Source organism: Cephus cinctus, unplaced genomic scaffold (assembly GCF_000341935.2).
Source record: "Cephus cinctus unplaced genomic scaffold, Ccin1 Ccin1_scaffold0617, whole genome shotgun sequence".
Lineage (NCBI taxonomy): Eukaryota > Metazoa > Arthropoda > Insecta > Hymenoptera > Cephidae > Cephus > Cephus cinctus.
This window is the reverse complement of record NW_014333261.1, coordinates 345632-368290: the sequence shown is the minus strand read 5'-3', so window position 1 is coordinate 368290 and position 22659 is coordinate 345632. Positions and strand designations below refer to the sequence as shown.

The window sequence follows — 22659 nt, the reverse complement described above, 5'->3', positions numbered from 1 at the left end:
CAAAAAATGGTAATAAAAATTGAAAAAAAAAAAAAAACTAATTACGATCTCGTGATTTATCTAGATATTAATGATAATTATCGCGCGGCAGCACCTATCCCTGCTACTTAAATAAACCGACACGCGTTACGTAGACTTTGTGCAAATCTTGGGAATCAATTAATCATAAGTTAACTGTCGGTTGGATTACGTGATAGAAATACGTTAATGGCAGTTTGATTGTCGTTAGGAGGTCGCAGTGGTTAGTGCGTTAATCATAATGCATTTTAATGAACGGGCCATAATTATTAGCCATATGTAAACTGGTACGGTAGTCCGATGCGAATAGATAATTTTGAAAAAATCTTAGATAATTAGGGTAGTTCTCTTTGTTGCAAGTCTTTTTTTTATTGCATATATATATATATATATATTTTTTTTTTCATTCAAATTTTTTTCATAAGAACCTTTGAATTTCTTGAGAGTCTATTTTGCCTTATTTCTCGTACGACAACCCATTTGTCACGTTTACGTTTATCGTTGGAGGATAATAATTATCTTATAACGTTACCATGTATTGATATACAACATTTATGTGGGATATTAATTATGATGTTTCGCATGAATATTCTCGTGTAATACCAATCGGAAAAATATTTTATATCTAAGGTAATTAACGTTGGGACGAGATGAGGCAGAGATTTTTATCACATTTTAAAGACTTGCATTGAACATTTTTTTTTGTAGTGACGATTTTTTATTGAAAAATCATTCTAATGGACCGGAATGGTCTCTAGAAATTTCATGAAATTTTAGCAAATAGAAGCTGAGAGAGATTGAAGAAAAATTATAGCTATTTTAACATACGTGGTATATCTATATAGTGATATTTTGGTTACTTCAATTTCGTATTTATGGTAAACTGGATGGTAAATAATTTGATGATTTTTCACGAATCATTAAGGATCCGCCAGTGAGATATATCAAATTTATATTCATACCTTGAAAATGCCCTCTCGTGATCCAACCAATTTAGTCGCCATTAATCTGTATACACGATTTACATTAACCGAACCTCCACCCAGTGCCTGCCTCCACTATTTTCATATGTTAGTACAATTTATACTCGGCAATTACAGATTTCTTTTTAACCGGCACCGATCAAGAGCGATTATACAATTTTGCGATTAATACGTTACGTAAAACGGCGTTTGGCGTCGCCTATGGTAGTTATGATAGACAGAAATCATGTTCAACTTTCAAATGATTGAACTAATGTAATAGGTGAGATAAATGGATAGATAAGGCGAATGACGCAGAGGTAGGGGTAAGTGGGGTATAGAGCTAATAAAACATTTGTAGATGCAGTTGCAATTAACATTTGTAACGTTACGCATATCACATATAAAACTTGCACCACCCGGTTGGCGTCGAGGCACTTGCGTCTGCTGTATAACTTTAAGCACCGTTCACTGGGATCATTTCGACGATTTTAATGATATAATACACTGCAGTCAGTGGGCGATAAACTAACTCACGTAATAGAGATTGCATGAAATTTCATTGACTAAAAAAAAATGTATAATGATTATATTTCCCAACTTGCATCATCTAATAGATGCAGATTTAATTGCAGTTTACTCTCGTAGCTGCCTTTACGGTTATTCAGGGTTGGCGCAGTAGCTCAAAAGCGAAAGGTACTCAAAATGGCATTCTGCGAGGATAATCGTAGTTATTATGAATACAGAAAAAAAAAGGAATATCAATATAATATTTACCTAGCTCGCAATTGCTAACGCGATGCTTTTAACGCGTAATAACAATTTATTTAATTATTGAGTTAGCGTAACTTTGATATATTAAATGTGTCATTAACGATTAATGAGAGCGACAAGTGTAACGACGGCTTTAAGTCGCTATCACAATTCACTGTCTCTTTAGAATATAACGTTTATGTGATTATAGATAATTACAACAATTTTTGTTGTAATTGTGTTCTTGTCATGTTTCGTATTGCATTACTCCAGGGGTGCGTTCATAAATCTTACTCAGGGTAATTCGGGCACGTGGCGTTTCTTTTTACTATATTTGCTATGAAGAGGATAGAACGATACTAGAGTCGAGTCTAGACAGATTTCTGAACGTACTCCAGACAGCCGGTGTTCTACCTTACCATTCTAAAGCTACGCTCCCATTGGTCGTTGGCTTAGCTATGGCATCGCGCGACGAGGATTCGCCCGTGAGAAGAACCATAACACAGTAGCTACGTTCACGGAGCCAGTAGTGGACTGACTGAGATCACTGATAAGAGTTTGCGTCTTGTACGGCTGTCGCGCTTTATAGAATTATAATTAGATCCTAGAACGACTAGTAACGGGTAGCAGCTTCGCAGTATTAACATATACGCTCCTTGTCACGATGTGCCCACGCAATACTTGTAACTTTGCAGTCGAAGAAAAATTTACAGCAAGGATACTCCGCGTCCTGCAGGTTTTATCCTCACACGAATCCCACGTGTCACCATGGAATATTTATTCGCGATACACGCATGCAGGTATGAACAGACCATTAGGTATCTTCGTATATAATAACCTATCGAATGTAGTTGGAGGAAATGGAAATGGAATGTTTGTTGATTGCGCGATGATCGATATGTCGCAAGTTTCGTGAAACACGATACTTTATCGGTCTCGTCTCGTAAGAGATCGTATGTTTTAAATTGATGTGATTTTTTATACCAACTAGTATTTCTAATTCTTATGGAAATAGGGAACGTCGGACTTTTATATCTTTTAGGTGTCGGATGATTGGCCAAATACTTTTTTCTCTACTAGAAAATAAAATACTGCCCGTTTTAATTCGTGCTTGTGGTTCGTAGATTCACTTAACCTGGGAGTAGATAACTTAATGCTTTTCGAATGGAGAAAAAATCCCGCGAATATTCTCGGCTTAACGAAATTTTTTTTTTTATAATATCTCAATACCTACGGCCCTGTGTACAAAGCGGAATGTTAGAAGAGGCTTTACGTTGGGATGGGATGCGTGTGCACAGATATATATATATATACTTCTATTGAATAGAAAGAGAAAAGGCGAAGCGTGTAGCAGCAGAGTCGAGCAAACTTGCTAGAACGACCTGCAGAGCGCAGCACTGACGCTCGAAGACTATGCTGGCATCTGGTAACGAATCTTGGAAATTTATTACCATCGGCACCCGTCCGCTAATGGGGGAATCGTGCACTCGCAAATACTCGAGAGACAATTAGTGAACTTTGTACGTTATTTATTAGATAGTTCTTTTACGAAGGATATAAAATCTTAATTATGATTAGTTCACCAACATAATGGAATATGCTGATGGTCGTACGCTCGAGAACTTACATAATTTCTTTTTACATTAAATATCATGCCGTTGCTGTTTTACATTGTGAAAAGTCAGACATGCAGCTATTTTTTATTTTCATTTCTGCACGCGTCCTTGGAAATACACGGGAAACGTGAGACTCGTTTAATTAATCTTCGAGGGCCAGTTACATTTGTGCACGCTAATTGCACGGTATTAAATACAAAATGGCGGATATAATTTAATATTCTATACGTACCAAGGATGCACGTTGTGATAATCCTTAAGGAATGCAAAGTTTACGGAAAGTTTTGTATATTTTCCAATGACGGCGCTGCGTTCGATATTGCATAAAGCTTATCCTCATTAAATCCCCCACCTGGCAAACTTAAAAACGTGTATCGCGCCTCGCACTGAATAAACGTTAGACGGGGGTTGAACCTTGAAAAGAAATAGTAGGAATTTATCCATATCTACTGGCGCATCCTCAATGGAATTTATTTCTGATCTTCCGAGCGACCTTTAAACTCTTCTTCATTCAGTCTCCCATCTTAGTAATGGCTCCCGTTACGGTTCTACGATCTCTCCTTGACCACTATTGCCCTCCGCCATTACGAGTAGTCGCGTAGGCGATCATCTCGATGGGAATCCGCCGGCATGAAAACCCAATGCGACTCGTGCGACTTCGCGATGCCGAACAATCACGGGATTCGCGGCACGATATTCCGTCGCGTCTATGCACATGTAACTTTATGACTACACAAAGAGCGTGCATCATGTCCGGTGTCCTTGTCGCATTGACGATTTATGTTTACAGGTAAAAAATATACATTTCAAACTCGTAATCCTCTTCCCTCGTTAATTTTCTATTTTTCGTCCCAATTCTCCCGAAACTGGTTCGCACAATCGAAATCCGCCCCAACGAAGCGTCCCCCGGTTTTCCGATTTCGCCAATGAGTTTTGAGCTCTGACCCCGTATCGAAGAATTAATTGGCTTGCCGTGATGATTTAGGAATTTCGTAACTATTACGTAACAAAAAACGGATTTTGAGAGAAAGAAAAGAGGGAAAAAATTTTATATACACAACACATAATATATCGATATATTTTCCTATGGTATATTCTCCTGCTGTATACGCAGCACAGAAATGAGTATACACAATTTGGTATACATAAGTGGAAACGGATTCTATGGTCGCGCTTTGAAAATGTTGGCAAACCAACGGCCACGGACGCCCACGTGTTGCTGTGTACGGGGGATAGGGGGGTAGCCGTACCGATGAACGGGGAGGAAGGCACGCCGCGCTAGCACGTGGCCGGCCACGTGACCACACCCTCCCTTCGAAAGGGGGCTGAGTGAGACGCCAGATTCGCTCGCTATCGATATACCCACCGTCCAAACGAAAATTAATTCCGTGAATACGAAACTGCGACACGGGCGTCTCGCGCTCCTTTACTAATTGCTATCTTCGAGAAATCACGTTGCTTAAGAATCTTTGTAAGGTTGTACCCAGAATACGCGCACTCTATATATATACACAACACACAGCACCACATTGGATTTTATATAAACTCTATAGATACTGGATATAATCCGATCTCGTTGATCAGGGATCTATCTGTTTACAGGCTCTTTCAAAGTTCATCGTACAATATACACTGGACTATAGAATTGTTTGTAGAAGTAAAAGAGTCCAGCTGAACAAGACAGGAGGAATATACGTAGACTATCGAGCGACGGCGTCTCCCCTACATTTTCCACTTGGCTGATGTTATATTTAAATATAAATATAAAAAAATATATATATATATATAAAAGAGAACAATATTTCTCTCTCTCTCCCTCTCATACGACACTGAAGAGATGAGTAGATGGGACGAGCGGACATCGCCTGTCATCCCGCTGATAAACCATCCCCGTCAGCCGCTACCCGATTAAAATATAAATTGTTCGCGAGCCCTACCTTCGCATCCTCTACGGCGCTTGACACGCATGACGTCACTCGGCCCTTGTGCAGTGGGGAACTTTCTTTCTTCCTTTACCATTTCGCCCAATAAAACTGAATTCTCCTAGAATCAACCCACCTGACCTCCGACCTTTGCAGGGAGCCTTTCGGATTATCTTGGAGTATGAGTAAGAGCGTTTGAAAATTTTTTTTTTCTTCATCATCTGGTAGCTGAAATTTTTGAATGATCCCCCATTGGATTTTCATTAATTCAAGTCATATCCACAAATCCCAGTTTGCAATCAGCGACGACCTCCTCGCCATGCAACCTACGAACTTGACTCCGACCTCAGCCGTTTTTATAATTGGATCTCCTCTAGGTGGATTCTCAACCAACTGCAACTGTTCGATCGACGCGAATGCCCCGTCACTCTTTTACCCGCGATCACGTCCGACACATATTCAACCCTTAGCGACCAACGTGCGTCAGTGTGGCTGCCATGCAAAGCGGGCTTGAATCCGTCCACGTGACCCGGATACGTGACATCGTTAATAATAAATTTTCAAAAATTGAAAAATACAAAATTTTTCAAAATTCATTAATACTCATGAATAGTCATTGTACGTGCGTAGGTTTGAAAAATTTTCTCAAATTTTCGTATAAAGCCTATATTGACCCGTTTAGGGAAACAAACGAGCCTTAATTAAGATTTCATTATTAATTATTTGCCCGCGCACAGCTTCGGAATTCTAAATGAATTTCTGGACGGCGAGAACGAAGATCGGTGTAAATGCGAGCCATGGGCTCACGTTGCCAGGAGCGTGAGATATGGGGGGTTAACCCCTAGCCACCTCCCCGTGAACCCTGACCGGTTTATCATCCAAAAGGATTGTTATTGGATTTCTGTACGTCAACCATTGATTTAATTAATTTGAAATTGTTTCTTTTAGGTTACAATCAGATAAATTTACTACCATTGTGTGTCCTAAATAAGGTCACGGGCAAGAAACGTGTTCGGGATCACAGGAGCACCCTTCGTTCCCACCAGATCCGTCCTACTTTAACATCGCATTGTTCTCGTCCATTAAATTTATCAGTCACAAACCTCTTATCAGTTTGCATCGCAAACCCCTAAAAATGATATATCTCAAGTTTGATAAATCTGCCAAAAAATATTCCTACTGCTTAATTAATCGCAGCTAATTAATCAAATGACCTGTCCGAGCGAAAGGTGCCGGTAATATATGCCGATATTTTATTATCCTTCCTAGGATCTCGATTGACTTTGACCTCTGACCTTTGTTGCTCGTTAGCGATATTTCACGTGTACGTAATCTAATCAACGCATTTAATAATGATCCTTGTTAATTTCAATGTAATCGAATATGTCAATAATCGTTATATTATTTAAGTTACGCAAATTTTTTTATACCTAAAAGTCACAATAAAAATGTAAATATTGGAAAATCCTTAATTTCCCCCCAAAAAAAGTCTTCGGTATCCTGCATCGTTGGCCGAGGTCAAGAAATCCTTGGTCAATCCTACGTGACGCCACTGGGAGTCAGGTACGACAAGTACGAGGCTCTTCATCTTGCACTCCCTTAAGCCTCGTCCACAAGATATTATGCGGCTGTCCGAGGGCAACTCGGCTCTCCCGTAATTATTAATGATTTATGTCGCGCGCTTTCCCACACCGGGTCGACCGTAGCGCAGAGCCAGTAGAGACAGACGGATGGAGGCTGGCGAAGTAAAGCGAAGGAGAATACGGGAAACGGGTTGATGCGCAAGAATTAATGTGGACAAAAAGGAAAAAAAGAATTAACGAAAGAATATCAGCTGTCACGAGAGGTACGGGCGAGAGCTTAGCTTTTCGTTCTCAAGGCAGCGACAGACTCCACGTGCGAGGAAGACCTCAAGGTACAGGTAACGGGTAGAAGAAAATTTTTAACTTTTCAAAGACGTTCTTCCGACTTGTGACAGACTTTGGATTTGTACGTATTTGGATCTGGATCTTATGGTATATTTTATTCGTGCATTTATATACTGACGAGCATTAGCGTTTGATCAGACATAACCTTAAAAATTTTTTTTCTATGTATAACATAACTGACTTTGATTCGAGTTTTTTCACCTTTTATTATTATTATTCGAATTTTTTTACTTGATATTTTATTTATCTTGTCCCACGTTCTCCAAGACCAGACGGATTCTCCCGTAACACCTGCATTTCCTAGTCGTCGGGCGATTACAATGATTCGCGCATGAGATTACTCTGATATACGAGTGTTTATCGGCCGAGAACACGTTGCGGTTGTCGCAGGTCAGGTCAGGACAGTTCAACGTACTCGGGACTCGAACGCTCTCGTAACTGCGTCGGGACGCGAACAGCTACTTGATTCTGAAATTTCGATGCATTATTGCACAGACAAGATACGTGTTAACAGGTATAATATGGAGGCCGTAATTATCGCACTGGGCTGCTGGACGAATTGCCTTATTTTTGTGTGTCCATCGAGAAGACGTGAAAAATTATTTGGAATTTTCTAGAAACCGTCTGTTTGAAAAAGGTACCGAGAGAATCGGCGTATATGAATATACAAAATTTATGAAGTGCACGGACACGCGAGTTTTTCAAAACTTTTTCGTTTTCGTCATTCTCTTTTAAAACGAACTTCGTATCGCCCGTAATTGAGTTATGTACCTGGTGCTCGGTCGTCACGCGATACGCATCGCACCAAAGCGTGACTGGGCGCATTTTCGAGCCTTAACGATTTGCATTAATAAAAATAGAACGCTATAATTCGTCCCGTGCAAAGATACCTTGATACAGATAGTCAAGGAACGAATTAAATGTGCAATATAAAAAAGACCAACAACAACAATTCTTTTCACCAGCGACACTCACGACTTTAACCATGACTTCGAGTAACAGCGATGTTACGGCCAAGTTCTTTACCTTCGGATAAAATTTAACCTGCGGATAGACTCCTAAAACATGAAAATTATAGGTTAGCTGGGGATTTATCAACAGGTTAAATTTTAATCGAAAGTATCGAAACTTACTCTCAGAGTCGGTATTTCGGTAGAGCGGCGGCGGCGGGGTCGAAAATACGAGAAATACGCAATAATGAAAAAGTAAAGCGACGTATCCCATATAATAGGAATACCGTAGACGCTGTCAATTCTAAGCAACGTAAAGGTAGCAGCGGACGAGGAGAAATAATAGAACAAAAAAAAAGGTGGGGTTAGTCGCTGGCTACACGTGACTCGGGAACGTGCCTGCTGGTGCACGTGGCTCTTCCCGCTGCAAGCCCTCCCTTCGGTCTCTCCACTGGAGATACGAAGCAACCCCGTTTCTCCCCTCCGTCCGCTGCTTCAACCCTCAGCAAGACTCAGTCAACGCGAGTCCGGCTTTCCACGCAGTCCGCACTCGAATCGCCGTGATTTTTCCTTGCCGGTGGTTCGCTAGATGTCAGCACTGTCGCGCGACTCGCGTCCGTTAAGAGAACCGAAAGGAAGACGAAGTTCAACGAAGTAAATAAACGCGTACCTTCGACGTTCGTTCGCGACGTACCGTGCCGACGCGACAGTTCTCTCTGCGTTTATACAAACATCGTCGTGCTTCGTTCCTGATCGTCCTCCTACTCCTTGGGCGTGTTTACAACGCTGCCAGCAGCTTAAAATCGTAGGACGCCGACAGTTCTGATGGGGACGTAGCATTAATTAACGTTTTTGCTTCTATAACCTTGTCTATCGTAAGCGGTTCCTTGCACAAAAACTCCCATAACCTCAATCTGAGATCTGAGCCTGTCGACGTATACGCACATCGTTCTCTTAGGCAGCTGTGAATCTATGTTAATCGGTCTCTGCCGCCATAAGTTTATGCTTAGGAAATTTTTGCGTTTAGGAACCCTTAATTTATCTTCGTCATTTTTCTTACGATTCTCTAACTTTTTTAACTTTTGTCGCAAGCACTGGTTTTTTTTTCTTTCTTTTTTTTCTACCTTATCTTTCCACGGCTTCCAACGTACTCTTGTTTCTGATCCTCTTCCTCGTCCGTGCACTATACGATCTGGTTGTATCATCTGATTGTTGTATTAATCCTTAAAGGCCTTTTCAATTGTTGAATCATACTGGACCTATCTTACTTCTCAAGATCGATTTACGTCGTGTAATCAGTATTTCCAAGTGTCGTGTATTTTTTCGAATCTTTTTCCCTCTCTCACCGTATGATCGATCTACGAAGTTAGATAGGATTCCTACACGCTGAGGAATCGGTAAGCATGCAGTAATAATAATGGCGCGTGGGCAGACATTACCTCGAGATGTTAGCAGTTGCGTTCCTTTGTCCTTTGCCTTGTTTTTTTTTTTCTAATTCAACGATCTTAACCCATTTAACGCATTCGTTGAATATGTAAAACTCGTCTTTTCGAATTCATACGTAATCCTTAATGGGCTATTGCTAACTTAAAAAATCGTAATTGAAAATTTTCACCGATCCTAAAATTATCACTCGTATTACCATACACTGTGCGTATGAAAATAGAATTTGAATAATTTCCAAAAATCACTAGAAGTCCCTATTCCGAAGTATGATATTTTTCGAATCTGCATTAACGTAACCGTTTCGTACAGTGCTGCGCGAGTATCGGATCGAATGAATACCGTAAGAGAGAATACTGTAGAGATAGAAAGAAAGAAAATAGAACCTTAAACATCAAACATGCCAAATCTTCGCCCGATGAAGCTTCTACGGCATTCCTGTATATCGACATAGCGTGTCTTCGCGGCTTGACGCTTTCAGGTTCTAAAGCGAAATACATTGGGGACCGATAATCAAAGTTAAAACCGTGAACTTTGACCAGCAGCAAGTAAAAGAGAAGCAAAGGTGTAAAAGAAAAATCAATAAATAAAAAAGAGTGACTTGAAAACTACTAGAATGACAAATGACGTATGACTCCTTTGTTCTCCATAAGGAAAAGAAGTGCGCATCTTATAATAATAAATATCTCATAAAAATGTTATTCGTCGTAACAACACAGGACAGCATCATCAGGAGTCATAAAATCGACTGATTTCCTTCTTCGGTCTCAATTCTTCTTCGTCTCAGCCACCATTCACGCCGAGTACAGGATCAAGCCTGGTTAAGTAAAGCCACCCGATAACTTGGAAAACCCTTAGACAAGGCCGCAGGACCGAAGTCATAAAAGTCATCACGACAGGCGATACCCAGTGGACGCGAATGGGGAGCGAAGAGGGGTCTGGTATGGCGCCTATCACTGACCCAGGCGCCTCCTGGCAGCACCACTACGTCTGGCCCAATCCCCATCCTCATCACGGTCATCATCCCCAGTATCAGCAATCGTTACAAATGACCGCAACCTCGTTGACGAATTCCCAGCAGCATCAGTTACAGCTGCCATCGGTCCAGCCGACCCCGTCGCATCAGCAGCATCAGTACCATCAGCAGCAGCAACATCATCATCATCACCACCATCATCATCCACGTGGACAGATGACTTCAAGAAGGCCTTCCTCCTACGGCAGCCCAGGTATCCCTCAAGATTAACCCTTGTGACCTATCAATGTTCGACGTTAGACTAGTTCAGTGTTTACATGTACCATAACTGCACGTTATAACACAAGAGACACGTTAGCTCCCATATATTTTTTTTTAACCTCAATTGACCTCGTGGGAAATCACATGAACTTCATCCTTATTAAGGATAATTTTCATTTAATTATGTAATCCATCAATCCCAAGTCCATTGGATACACGCCAATCACAAAATGGATCATTCACGTATACTCGCTATAAGGGATACCAACGTTATTACCTGTAACAGATAAAAGCACGAAGCACTCGCTATACCCTGGAGATTTTTCTTTTTTTCTATCGACAATATCTTATCCCCCATTCGTCTCCCCCCTCCTTTACCTGTTACACTTTTTTTCTTCTTTCCTACTTTCCTTCCGTCGCGTGATGTAGGTGGGGGGGAGGTTACGAAGAAGGCGGTAGGCGGCGTCTGTCTCAGTATATCGATTAGTAAGCGTAAATGTCGTTTTAATGCGTACTGCATGAAAATTAAATGAATTCACGTTCACATGTATCGGGTTGGCTCTTTAATAAATGCCAAGTGCCGCCTTACTGCTGGAACAGAGAAATAATAAAGGCTGTATGGTTATTTTCCACATAGAAGCAACAGATAGATACCCCCCCATGAATAATTTACAGTACGAAATGTCTCTGGTTAGGATACGTGTGTGTATATATATATATATATACATAACTGCGTAAGCATAACAGGAGCATATATCCCAGTACGTGGAATATGGAAAAAGAAGATAATTCAACTGTATGGATGTTGCATTGTGTATACACCCTTAAATAAAATGCTTGGGTATTGAGATTGACTAGTCTTGTTATGCAAAATTCTTAGTATATCTTGAGATTGCATTTTCAGTGGAAATCTCGCGCGATGGGATTGGTCCAGCGGAATCCTGTCGCAGTAACCTTCTTGGTCGTACGTACTTTATTGGATGGATCTTAAATTTTTGTTTTCTCTCTCGATCATATAGAGTACGTAAATGTATTATTATTCACTTTCTTTTTCTTTCTCCTCCCGCTGAATTATATTGTTCAAGATTTTTCGTTATTCCGTTGCTCCAGCTCTATGGAAATTGTATGGGGTAAGCGACGCTCGTCCATTGGCTAAATAAAGTGCTACATGGAAACTGTATCTAATCTCGACTATTACGGCGAGATTCCATTATTTTATTGGGTTTGCTTAGCAAGTCATACCGCATAAAGAAGAGAGAATTGAATTTTTCTATTATGCGCACGATACAAGAAGCGTTTGATGGATTTTTATTTATGTTACAATCGATTATCATCGATATCGATACATCGTTCTCGTTTGCAAACTCGTCTTAAGATTCGATACGGTGACTGTTGTGTTATTAATCGTAGCTGTGTGGGCGAGTGACGCCATTTGCAATCGGTAGCCTAAATATCGGGAGATCCGTATCGCTTGCCGCGTAGACTAAACACGTCCTAGAGACAGTTTCGTGATTTATTATAATGCGAGTAGGACGCTTTGAAAACGCGGCTTGACGCGACAATCTCCTTTTCACGAATAGCATCGAGTGAACTTTTGGTGATATATTTTTTTGTTGTCGTTGAGAAGCGATAAAATTATTTGAAATGGATCAATGATACAGGCGAATTTTCATTTACCTCCGATTCTACGCAATATAAACAAACTAGTAGTGCCGTGCGATATTATTAGTGGTAGCTGACATTGAAGATCCTCCTTGTTCCCTCAATGTATTTCTACGCCATCGTAAACAAATAGAACTGCGTCGTCGAGTAGATTTTTAAGCCGGGTTCAGATGTACGAGTTAGTTTCAGCGGCAGGTATAAAATCGTGACCGTTTCATTAGAGGTATCTCGAAGTCCTCAAGGCGCCTTTCCACACAGGGACGGCCGTGATCGTAGACGGTTACGAGAAACTATTGCGTTGCCATAAAGAAATAAATAAGAGACGTCCAGCAGGAGAGACTCGTACCGTAAGAAGGTAAGAGAAAAAAAAAGAACAAATAAATGAAAGAAGAAACAACCATAAGTTGGAATAGAAGAAGTAGAGGAATATGCATGTAGCGATTGTTTCCCGGTATCGAAGTGTAATCGTTCCCTTTGTGTCGCAAAGAATTTATTCACGTCGGTGCCGATCGTGACAATAGTTTGCGTTCGTTAATTTAACGGAAAAAAAAATTCATCAAATGTGAACCCGCCTTAAGTCGGCTGTTGTAGCGTATCCCAGTAGATGTCGTTGCTGTAGAATCAATTGCAATTAGTTGAGAACCGATCGAAATGCGTTGGAATTCTATCGTTAGAGGATTTTTCAAATCAGGTTTCTTGTGTCTGTCAGTGAAGTGTTAGAGGTTATGAAAGAAAAAAAGAAAATCATTTTTAATTAATTTTCCAACCAATGAAACAACTTGCCAATCGTGTCGCACCGACTATAGGATCGCTTGATTGTCCCGTGTTAATACGCGGCGGAGGATGGGCAACGCACGTGGACTAGATCCAAGGACACCAAGGCGTTCCATCTCGCTGCCGAGGATAATACAGCATTCTAGGATAACAGTGGACGCTGTTTACAATATGCGACTGCAATTCACAGGATGCGATTCTACGGGTAATCTTTCACATTTGTTCGGCGCACGTTCGAGCATTGCTTATCGAGCGTCTCATGCGAGCCAGAGTGAAAACCCACCTCGGCGGCCATATTGAAAATAAAAAGTATCGCGAAAAATACGTCCTGCTTGACTGAATGAGAGTTTAAGAGAAAGGACTGGTCAATCGATGACTTGCTAATTAAACCGGAATCAATTGGTTTTACGGATTTATTCGTAAACTCGGCAGAGTCTTACGTAAAATTCTAAACCGTGGCTGCCAGTCTTATTAAATGCTGAGCCAAGTACCTAACGCCGCCGCGGTGGCGCTGCGCCAAGCTTTTTGTAATTTCGACAGTTACCCATCTACGCTACAGTCTGTGGACGAGACTGAAGATCATCCAGCAAAATGCATTTATGCACATGGGAGATGGATGATGTCACGAGATCACACTGACGACTCGTTGCACTTAAGGATTCTTATGGAGAAAAAAGAGGGAAGAGGAGAAAGAAAGAAAAAATGATGGAGATACGTGATAACGGATGCGCCTGTGTGTATATATACATATACAGCTAGTATACTCATTCTCAACAAAGAATGCGCGATTTGTCAATGCGTACTTCGCCATTTCGTGATCGGCCTTTCACGTGTGTAACTATATGCTGGAAATACGTGCATTTACGTATATACATATATATGGTATACATAAACACATGTCTGTCCTCTCTTATTGTTACCAGTGCGCCTGAGCACGCGATTATACTCAAGCATCCAACGGATATCGATGATCTGGCTAGAACTTGGCAATAGGAATCCTTGACGAACCTTTCATTGCCTAGTGCACAATATATCAATTGGAATTCAATATGATGTCCGTATAGAAGAATAATTGCGAATAATAATAATAATAACGATAAAATTATTTTAAAAAATTTATAACGGCCTACGACAGTCAGTCGATATCGTATATCGAATTAGAGGGACACTGTCCTACATTATACAATTTACGTAAATTCATCGCTAGTTACTCAAAGCAAATATTATACAAGTAAAGTCCTCCAATCTATCTAATCATCATATTTCACGGATCAGAAAATTTACACTAGTCATAAATTATATTACAGAGAAATAAACGAGTGTACGGTTTACATAAGATTGGTTCAATAATATATTTCTAGATCTTGCCGTCGCTAATTTAAATTGACTTTCTACAGACTGCGTCTAACGTCTAACATACATATACATACCTCGGACTTAGAGTCCTTATAGACAAGAAAGTCTCCGACGCTGGTGCGTTAAGAAGTATCAAGATAAATAAAGCATTAACAAAAAAAAAAGGTCCAAGAGAGAAGTAAAAAGCCCATAGCGAAGCAGCCAGTCGTAAGACAAAAGACTGTTATTGCGGAGGTTGCGAACTGCAAAGACGATGCTGCCTGCTATGCCTCCCACTTGCGCATTATGCGAAGAGATAGAGTATCTCGCGAAGGAAACATTTTCCGTTCTTTCTTCGCTGGAGTGATCCCTGACCCCGGGGCCCTGCCCACCCGGGCCCACGCGCCTGGGGCCCAGCCCTGCTCGCCCTCGGCACAGGCAATGTCCATTCCATCAAGCTTCAGTCCGAGTTCGCGTCCTGGTTGGAGGGTCCTGTAGACTTTTTTTTTCCCATTACATTTTTTTAGGATTCATCGCGTGACATTTTTCCATCGAGCAAAAAATGTCAGTGACTAAATTTCGGGATGTTTTTTTTGTTAATAATTAAAAAATGTTTTTATCTTTTCATTCTAACCTCTATAGTCGCCTGTTCATCGACTGATAATCCTTCTTGCTCCTGTCGTCGAGCGCTAAGTTTCAGGAACAATGCGAGTTATGGGAATGGCGACTTTATACCCACATCGAATGGCGCGGCTGCCAGTGCGCATGCGCGGGCGCGCGCGGCACGATGAAGGGGAGGTGTTGATTCATGGTTGTCTCACCGTTGCAGACTTCTGCACGGCGCAAAGGAGTGTCCCGTAGGAAAATACGCGCGTGAATTATGTCCGGCGTGTGTTGTATCTGGCAGGAGCGAAGACGATCGGTAGAAAAGTTAAAGGGACGAATAATATGATACGTTGCGAGGGATTGTCCTTGTCCCTTTCGAAGTACGCGATGAACCACTGAAGCGCTGTAGGAGAGTACGGCTGAAAATGGTACTAAAAATAAGTTCATATTACTTTTCGTGCTCGTTATACACGGCGGATAACTCTTGACGTTCGTTCGGCTTTGACTGTATTTTAAAAACTCTTACTTGGCTCTTCGATCGGACCCACTTTTTTTTTCGGCCCTTTCTTTCCCCGGCGTTCCTTTTGACTGGGCGGTCGCCATTAACGTCGAATTAAGAGCGAGTGCTCGTTCGCGGTCGGGCAAAAGGATCGTCTGCTTGCTTTTATTTTTAGAGAAAGTTTTCGCTCGTGAACCAGACAGGAAGCACGCGAAGTTACTCAACCTCGTTGCGATATATAATAATTCACTGATATACCACTTTGTATACTGCCCGCTAATATGCATTCATTAGTGTTTCGTATAATTGGGAAAATAAGTAAATACAAAAATTTTCAACGCTAGACATTTTTCACGCGCTATGCAAAACGCCCCTCGCTCGTCACGTCCAACGCTGATACGATAGATAATTTTTTATTGTACTATTTCCATATATATATACATATATATATATATAAAAAGTATATATATCGTTCAAAATAATTATACCGCCCTCTGACTTTCTGAGTAAATACAAAACCAGTAGGAAAACATTCATAAAATATACTGTACTTATATCATTTTCAGGTGACCCCATGATAACATCCTCACTCAAGGGTAAGTGGCCATCGTCAGCTCATCTATTATTTACATTATTTATTAATTACACTCGCTAAAATTCGCATTATCTTGTAATCACGCCGGCCACCCTTCTCCACTCCCTGCACCCCACATACAACAAATTACGATAGCATGGTGTTCATGAATTTTTCTTTTCACGTGTTTTTCCTGTTTTCCTATATTCCTCGCCTGGTTCACCCCGTTCTGTTTTTCTGACACCGCCCTCCCCCCACCATTTTGATATTTTCAAATTAAATGGCCATCCTCATCAGCTGCCTTTTTCTCATCCATTTCCGCCTTCTTCCTTTCCTCCCCGTTCGTTTTCTTTTTAACCCTTTTTCTTTCACTTTTTCTCAATTCACCATCAACCACAGTGCTGCTCGGCGCACATCGTGAAACCGAGTATCGGCATTCATGCGCGAAACGTTTTACTTTCGAATTGATAGTTTTCAAAGCGCATCACCGATCTACCGGTTTTTCCAATGTTTCGCCGAGATATCACCAACTGCCAAAAACACTCTTACTCTTGAGCCTGCACCCCAGGAAATCACGACGAACAGCCGTCGCGATCGTAAGCTTATGGATACAGGTTCGGACTTTAGCGAGTCACGGATCATAGTAGTATAGATGGGAGACCGTGCAAGGATAAATAGATTGAAAAAAAAAAAAATATATATAAATTCCTTTTTTTCATATACTCAATATATCCAGTATAGGAAGTGGAAGGAAACTACTAGCACGTTTACAGAAACTCGCGAATTCCGTCGCGTATCTTTCTCAATAATTTATAAGTACGCGGCGCCTGTTAATTGCACGACAGTCAACGAGCGGCATCGTTAATCGCGTAAAACTAGCAAAGGTAATAATATCTACTACGTTGACGAACCAGCTCAACTGCATGCCACTGTTGTGTCTCCGAGCAGCTATTTATTACGCGTATAAACATTCACGATTATATATATATATATATGAATAATACTTCTTACATACTTATATATAGATATATAGTTCAGTAGAGACTCAACAGATGCATTTGCGATATTTTAAATGAAACCGGGTAGAGAACGCTCCGGCCTTGTGACGTCACATCCCGTCCCCATCCTGTCTTCTTCAATCGGCTGCATCTCACTGGTATCGTCACCATTGTTCACGTTGTCTTATATATCGAAAGTAATTGTCGACTCTTCTCCCGATAATTTTGGACATTGGACGCCATGTTGAAATAATGGAAAATCTCAATAACGTACGATCTTCGCGCGGCTGCTTTCACCATACATATATCTTTTTACACACGTTGTCCAGCACTTGTTATGAAAGCTTATTTTCATCCTGACGATGGTGACGTTGTCGTCTGGCACAGACGTACACGGGATATCAAATAGGAAGGAAGTCCTCGCACACTTTTCCTCGGCCGAGGAACAGAAAACTTGAACGGAACTATGAGGAAGATGCGCTCCCCTAGCCTAAAGAACGAACTGAGGCGATAGTGGCGCCACTTTCGTCCGATTCTCGAACTAGACGTTACTCAGGTATGTACAGTCGGATCAGGAAACAATGGAAATTAGGTGAACGTTTGATCATTGAAAAAAAAAAAAGTCACCATATCATCAGACACTGAACAGACTCTTTTATATTTATTATTAATTATACAAAATTCTTATAACACATAATTTCGAGTAAAAATTGTAATAAAACCGTGTTTTGATCAACGTAGGAGTATGGTGTAGTAAATATATATATATACCACACATATTGCAGTAGGCCTTTAAGCATTTTGAATATTCAGTTATCAAGATCGACTGTGGAATTAATTATTTTTCATGAGTCAGTAACTTCGTAGTAAAAAAGTTGGTTTTACATTTTCAAAAATATATACCATCCAAATCACAACCCCTCGGTAGACAGTTATGTATTTCATGTCCTGTACATTGTGAGTGATAACCGTCGATTATGATCCTGTACCGTGAATGTGGTTGCTCGTGCGAGATAATTGATATTTGTCCAGGTTTATTAGTTGGTAGTTTCATGAGAACTTGGCTGTATCGATAGAAACAGGGTTTGCTCAGCTTGTCTGGCTGTGACGTGTGTTTGATATGCCAATAAACGATAGGCACTGTGATTCGGTAACGTTTTCTTAGTACAATATACATATATCTACACTTCTATACGCATGCACACGTTTTATTAAAATTAATCGATAATCAATCGAATTTTTTAAATACATATATACGATGTTATAGAATTTTTAATATCTTTATTCCTCACTTTTTTTATTACCTCTTAATTTTTCTTTTTTTAATTAATTTCATCCACTTGACGATCAACTCTCGGACCCCGTCGATTCCTGTCTAGGTAGCCAAGAACCCGGCCCACTGGGAAACATGAAACCCGACCGTCAACCGCATGGGATTATCCTTCCATACCGTCGGGCACGCTACGCCATGACACGCCATTGCCACATCTTGCTTGAAGCATATATGTATATTGTGACGTGATTTTTTGACTTACGGTCACAAGGTGACTCCAGCTACCGATTGAGATAACGTTCTTGCTTTCTGGTTCCCTTCGAGTCGCCAGCCCGATCAGAAGCTGCGCTCTCGGATCTATTCGTACAGATACGTCAAGGTTCTCGGGAAAATCTGTTATTTTGAGTTGAGGTCGAGGTCCTCGAATCTGCCGTGGAGAGACAGTCCCGACGTACCGAGGGGACGCCCGACGGAGACGTCTTCACGGACCGGCAGAGGTCCGGCTGAGATATGGGCGCCCAGGGGCCGCTGTAGATGGGCAAAGGGCTGTAGAGCGGGCGGAGATAGAGTTTTGGTACGGTTAAGGACAGGGGGAACCCCCTGATCTGGGTTAAGGATGCGGTGCTAGGCTGTCGCCCAATGACCTGGGGAAGCGGCCGTGGAGGATCTCCAGGAGTCACGTACCGATTCGCTAAGGAACGCTGTAGATTTAGTTTAAGGGGACTCGAGGGAAGGGATAAGATTTATCGGCGATAAGAATCTCGACCAATCAGAATGATCAGTAATCGAATTTGACTATTGTCAAAGTCTTGGGACACCGATCGGGCTGCCTCGCACTGCCGGGCTGTTTGCTTATAGTTTTCGCGTTGCTCTCGCAATATCAAGAAAATCCTACCAATTTTCTGGGTGAGTTTCGAAGGTGCAACCTCCAAGTGATACCAGCTCGTCAGTTCCCGATGAAAAAAAAGAATTGAGAATTGGAATGCGGATGCGTGAACGAAGGGTGGATGGCTGAAGATGACGTAGATTAGTTCCCGAATTTTTGGCTGTCGGTGTCGAGTTGTGAAAGCACATATATATATTACACGTATAACCCACTCTACGCACGCACATTAATATCTGTAGTAATACGGAGTACCTCATTTATTAATTTCATATTTAACATGTTACTTAAACAATGCAAAAGTCCAATCTAACGCAGCTGTTGTTTAATTGAACGATTAAAAGTTGCGAGGTGGCAGTTTCAGGAATTTAGGCATAGAGTATGAACGACACAGAAGTGCTACGTAGTAATTCTTTTTTTTCCTCTCTAACTGGCTTCATCCAATTTTGACGAGCAATTTTTTAAATTCCTTAAATCATATTCAAATATTGTCTTCGCTCAGCTTTTTTTTTCCAACCAATTTTTCATCTTAGCGTCCATTTACCATGTGGCTACTAAACTTCCTCATAGGCACACGTGCCGGTACATTCATACGTGTTATCGTACACCTATGTATACCCGGTGGCACAATGTTTCTTAGGCGTGATAATTATAATTATACTTTTAGTATATAAGACGGGAATTTCTTTTTGAGTCTTTCGAAGATTCACAAGGTCTCCTCGTCTCCACTTACATTCTAGCTTGTATTGTTAAACTTCTCCAGTCTTTCTATTCTATGGGATACTCCGACTACTTCCTTCTCTTCACCATGAATAATATTTCCATTGCCGCAGTCGCGAGGTCGTCACACACTGAGTCACTATGCTCGACATACGTGAAAAAAGCCTACGTCATATACCAACAGTATATTGCACAGTATTGAATGACTGTTGAGAAGGATCTATATGATTTTTGAATATTTTAGTAAGAACGAAGTAAACGTATTGACGTTCAGGAATAGTCGATGTATTTTTTTTTTTTAATATTGAATAATTCTTCCCGCTGTCACGTACGATAAGAAATTATCAATCGTAGGCGCGAGAGGAGTCTATCTAACGGTTAATTCTTATCAGACTTCTTATCTATTTTGAAAAAAAAAAGATGGATTTACAATTTCCTGCTTACTCGTATATTTCCTTCTTTTTCTTCCGCTTTAATTGCATTTCAAGAACAAAATTCACGAACGTTCTTTTTTTTTTTCAATTTATTTTTTTTACTATTTTCCATTGAAACTCAAATTTCAAAATGGCCTCACGTTTCGCGATCCAAGTCGCTCTTTTGATCTAGCACACGACTCGCCGAGCAATTTAACAGCTGACGCACAGATGTTGCCGTGGCGAGTTTACAAAGGCGCGAAGAAGCTTCACCGACAAAGCTCCCACGTGTGGATCCGCCCGTATACATTGAACTACATAGTCCACAGTAGAATCGTCCGACTTGCATAGAATAAAAGACTTCATCGTACGCGCAGATACAGAACGTTATAAACTAGACGTTTCTATATATCTAGGATCTTCGCCTGACGCTTCTTAAGGCGACTCCACATGTACGTCGGTATCCATATAGCCATATATCCAACGTACCATTAATAGCCTGTAACTGAATGTAGATCGGATTATTAATCAATACGATTAAACTCATCTCGCAAAACCATTCATCAATTCATTCTCATATCGCGATCGCTGACCAAGTTGTCGCGCGTTGTAAATTGATCTTCAGATAAATAACTACTCATCCCTGAGTATACAGATATGCTCGATGGTTGTCTATCAAAGTTTACTGGTTACTTCCCAGCGATAATTGACGACTGACATGAAGTGCCATTACGATCAGCGACATCATAGTCGCTTACATTGCGCAATGATTTCTTCTACCAATATCTCATGAAGTACGTGACTTTGTTTACATTGAATTGCCTCTATTTATCAAACATTGCCGAAATGCTTCAATATTATAATCCCTTATAAAAAAATTTTTTTTTTTTTTTTTTTCATAAATCTAACACAGCAATTTAAAAAATATGTATATACATACATACCCACAGCCAGCATATTTTTAACTGTCCAAGGCATTAAAAGTCCAGGAATAAGATTTGGCAAGATCTGACCGACTGGTACCCGTTGAGCAACCATGATTGCTCGTATGGCCCGGGCCGGCAAAGAACCGCTTTCGGCCACTTTCTCCAGTTAGTGAAATGCCACGGTTCTCCATCGTTGCCGTGGCCCAAGCCAATCGCCATGGGAGGCGAGCCAAGTTTTTGTTGTGTTCTCACTTTTTTTTTTTTTTCATCATCCTCCACCAGTACCCCCTCCTTTATACACTTCAGGGCAAGTTTCGCTGTTTTCTGGAATGAAAAAAGGACTTACGCAATAAACCGTCCAAATTGTCGTTGCTTTTTAATACGGAACCAGTGGAGTTCTCCAAGCCATAGATACACACAGGTGGCGTTTTGATTCCTTCAGGAACACTTGTTCACGTGGCTGTTGCGTTTGCCTGAGGAATTGTCATTGCGAAATTACACCCTGTATATATATATATATATATATATATATATAGCACTTAGTACTGCTCGTGGATGATAGGAGTGAAAGGGGCCAGGATCAACAGGTTGTTGCAGTATTCTCGTTCCGTTCGCATCGAGGCGATCCTCCGCGTTAACCTTTAGTCAGGAAACTCCAGCAATTACCTGTCGTCATCCTTGTTCCAGGGTATAGGACGAACAGAGACAGTCTAGGAAGCGGTTACTTGCCGTAGAACCGCGTAAAGGTCGCGGATGAACAATTTTCGTAATCGATCAAAATAATCGGCGATCGGCTCGCGGTACGATTTGTTGTCTCGTAAAATTTCGCTTTCGTGAAAACGAGTGGCAGTGTATTTTTTTTCTCGTGCGAATAAATCGACGAAAGCAAACCTATTGGTAGGACCCGGGCAAGTGCTGGTTAGAAAATAGTTAAACGTCTCGAATTCATTAGTCACAGACTGGTGGCCACGCGGCAGCTAAAAACGTGCTCGGGATATCTTTTGTTTCGCCATTTTTTCTTCTTCCGAATCTCTCTTACGTGTTGCAGTTTGATAGTGTCAAAAAAAAATTGATACTCGCAAAAGTCAATGGGATATAACTTCAGTACCCGTGCACCGGATGACTGTGTGGTACTTGGGTTGAATAAAAAAAAAAAAAAAAAAAAGA

The 22659-nt window shown here is 40.9% G+C and overlaps 1 protein-coding gene across 16 annotated transcripts in view; it reads left to right on the top strand.

The window, feature by feature from the left end:
• The window catches only part of LOC107269260 (thyrotroph embryonic factor), a 69691-nt gene that overhangs the window by 17022 nt on the left and 30010 nt on the right, over positions 1 to 22659 (top strand). For 2 of the 16 annotated variants that reach the window (XM_025086544.1, XM_025086552.1), the window contains exons 1-2: positions 9923 to 10821; positions 16272 to 16301. The exons of 1 other annotated variant lie outside the window; for it this stretch is intronic. In XM_025086544.1, the coding sequence (XP_024942312.1) occupies positions 10512 to 10821; positions 16272 to 16301 (340 nt within the window). In that variant the 5' untranslated portion in view covers positions 9923 to 10511. Of the gene's footprint in view, positions 1 to 2239; positions 2534 to 8763; positions 8955 to 9724; positions 10822 to 16271; positions 16302 to 22659 lie in introns of those variants that run through there. 13 more of the 16 variants (XM_025086542.1, XM_025086541.1, XM_025086540.1 and 10 more) reach the window with 13 other exon arrangements.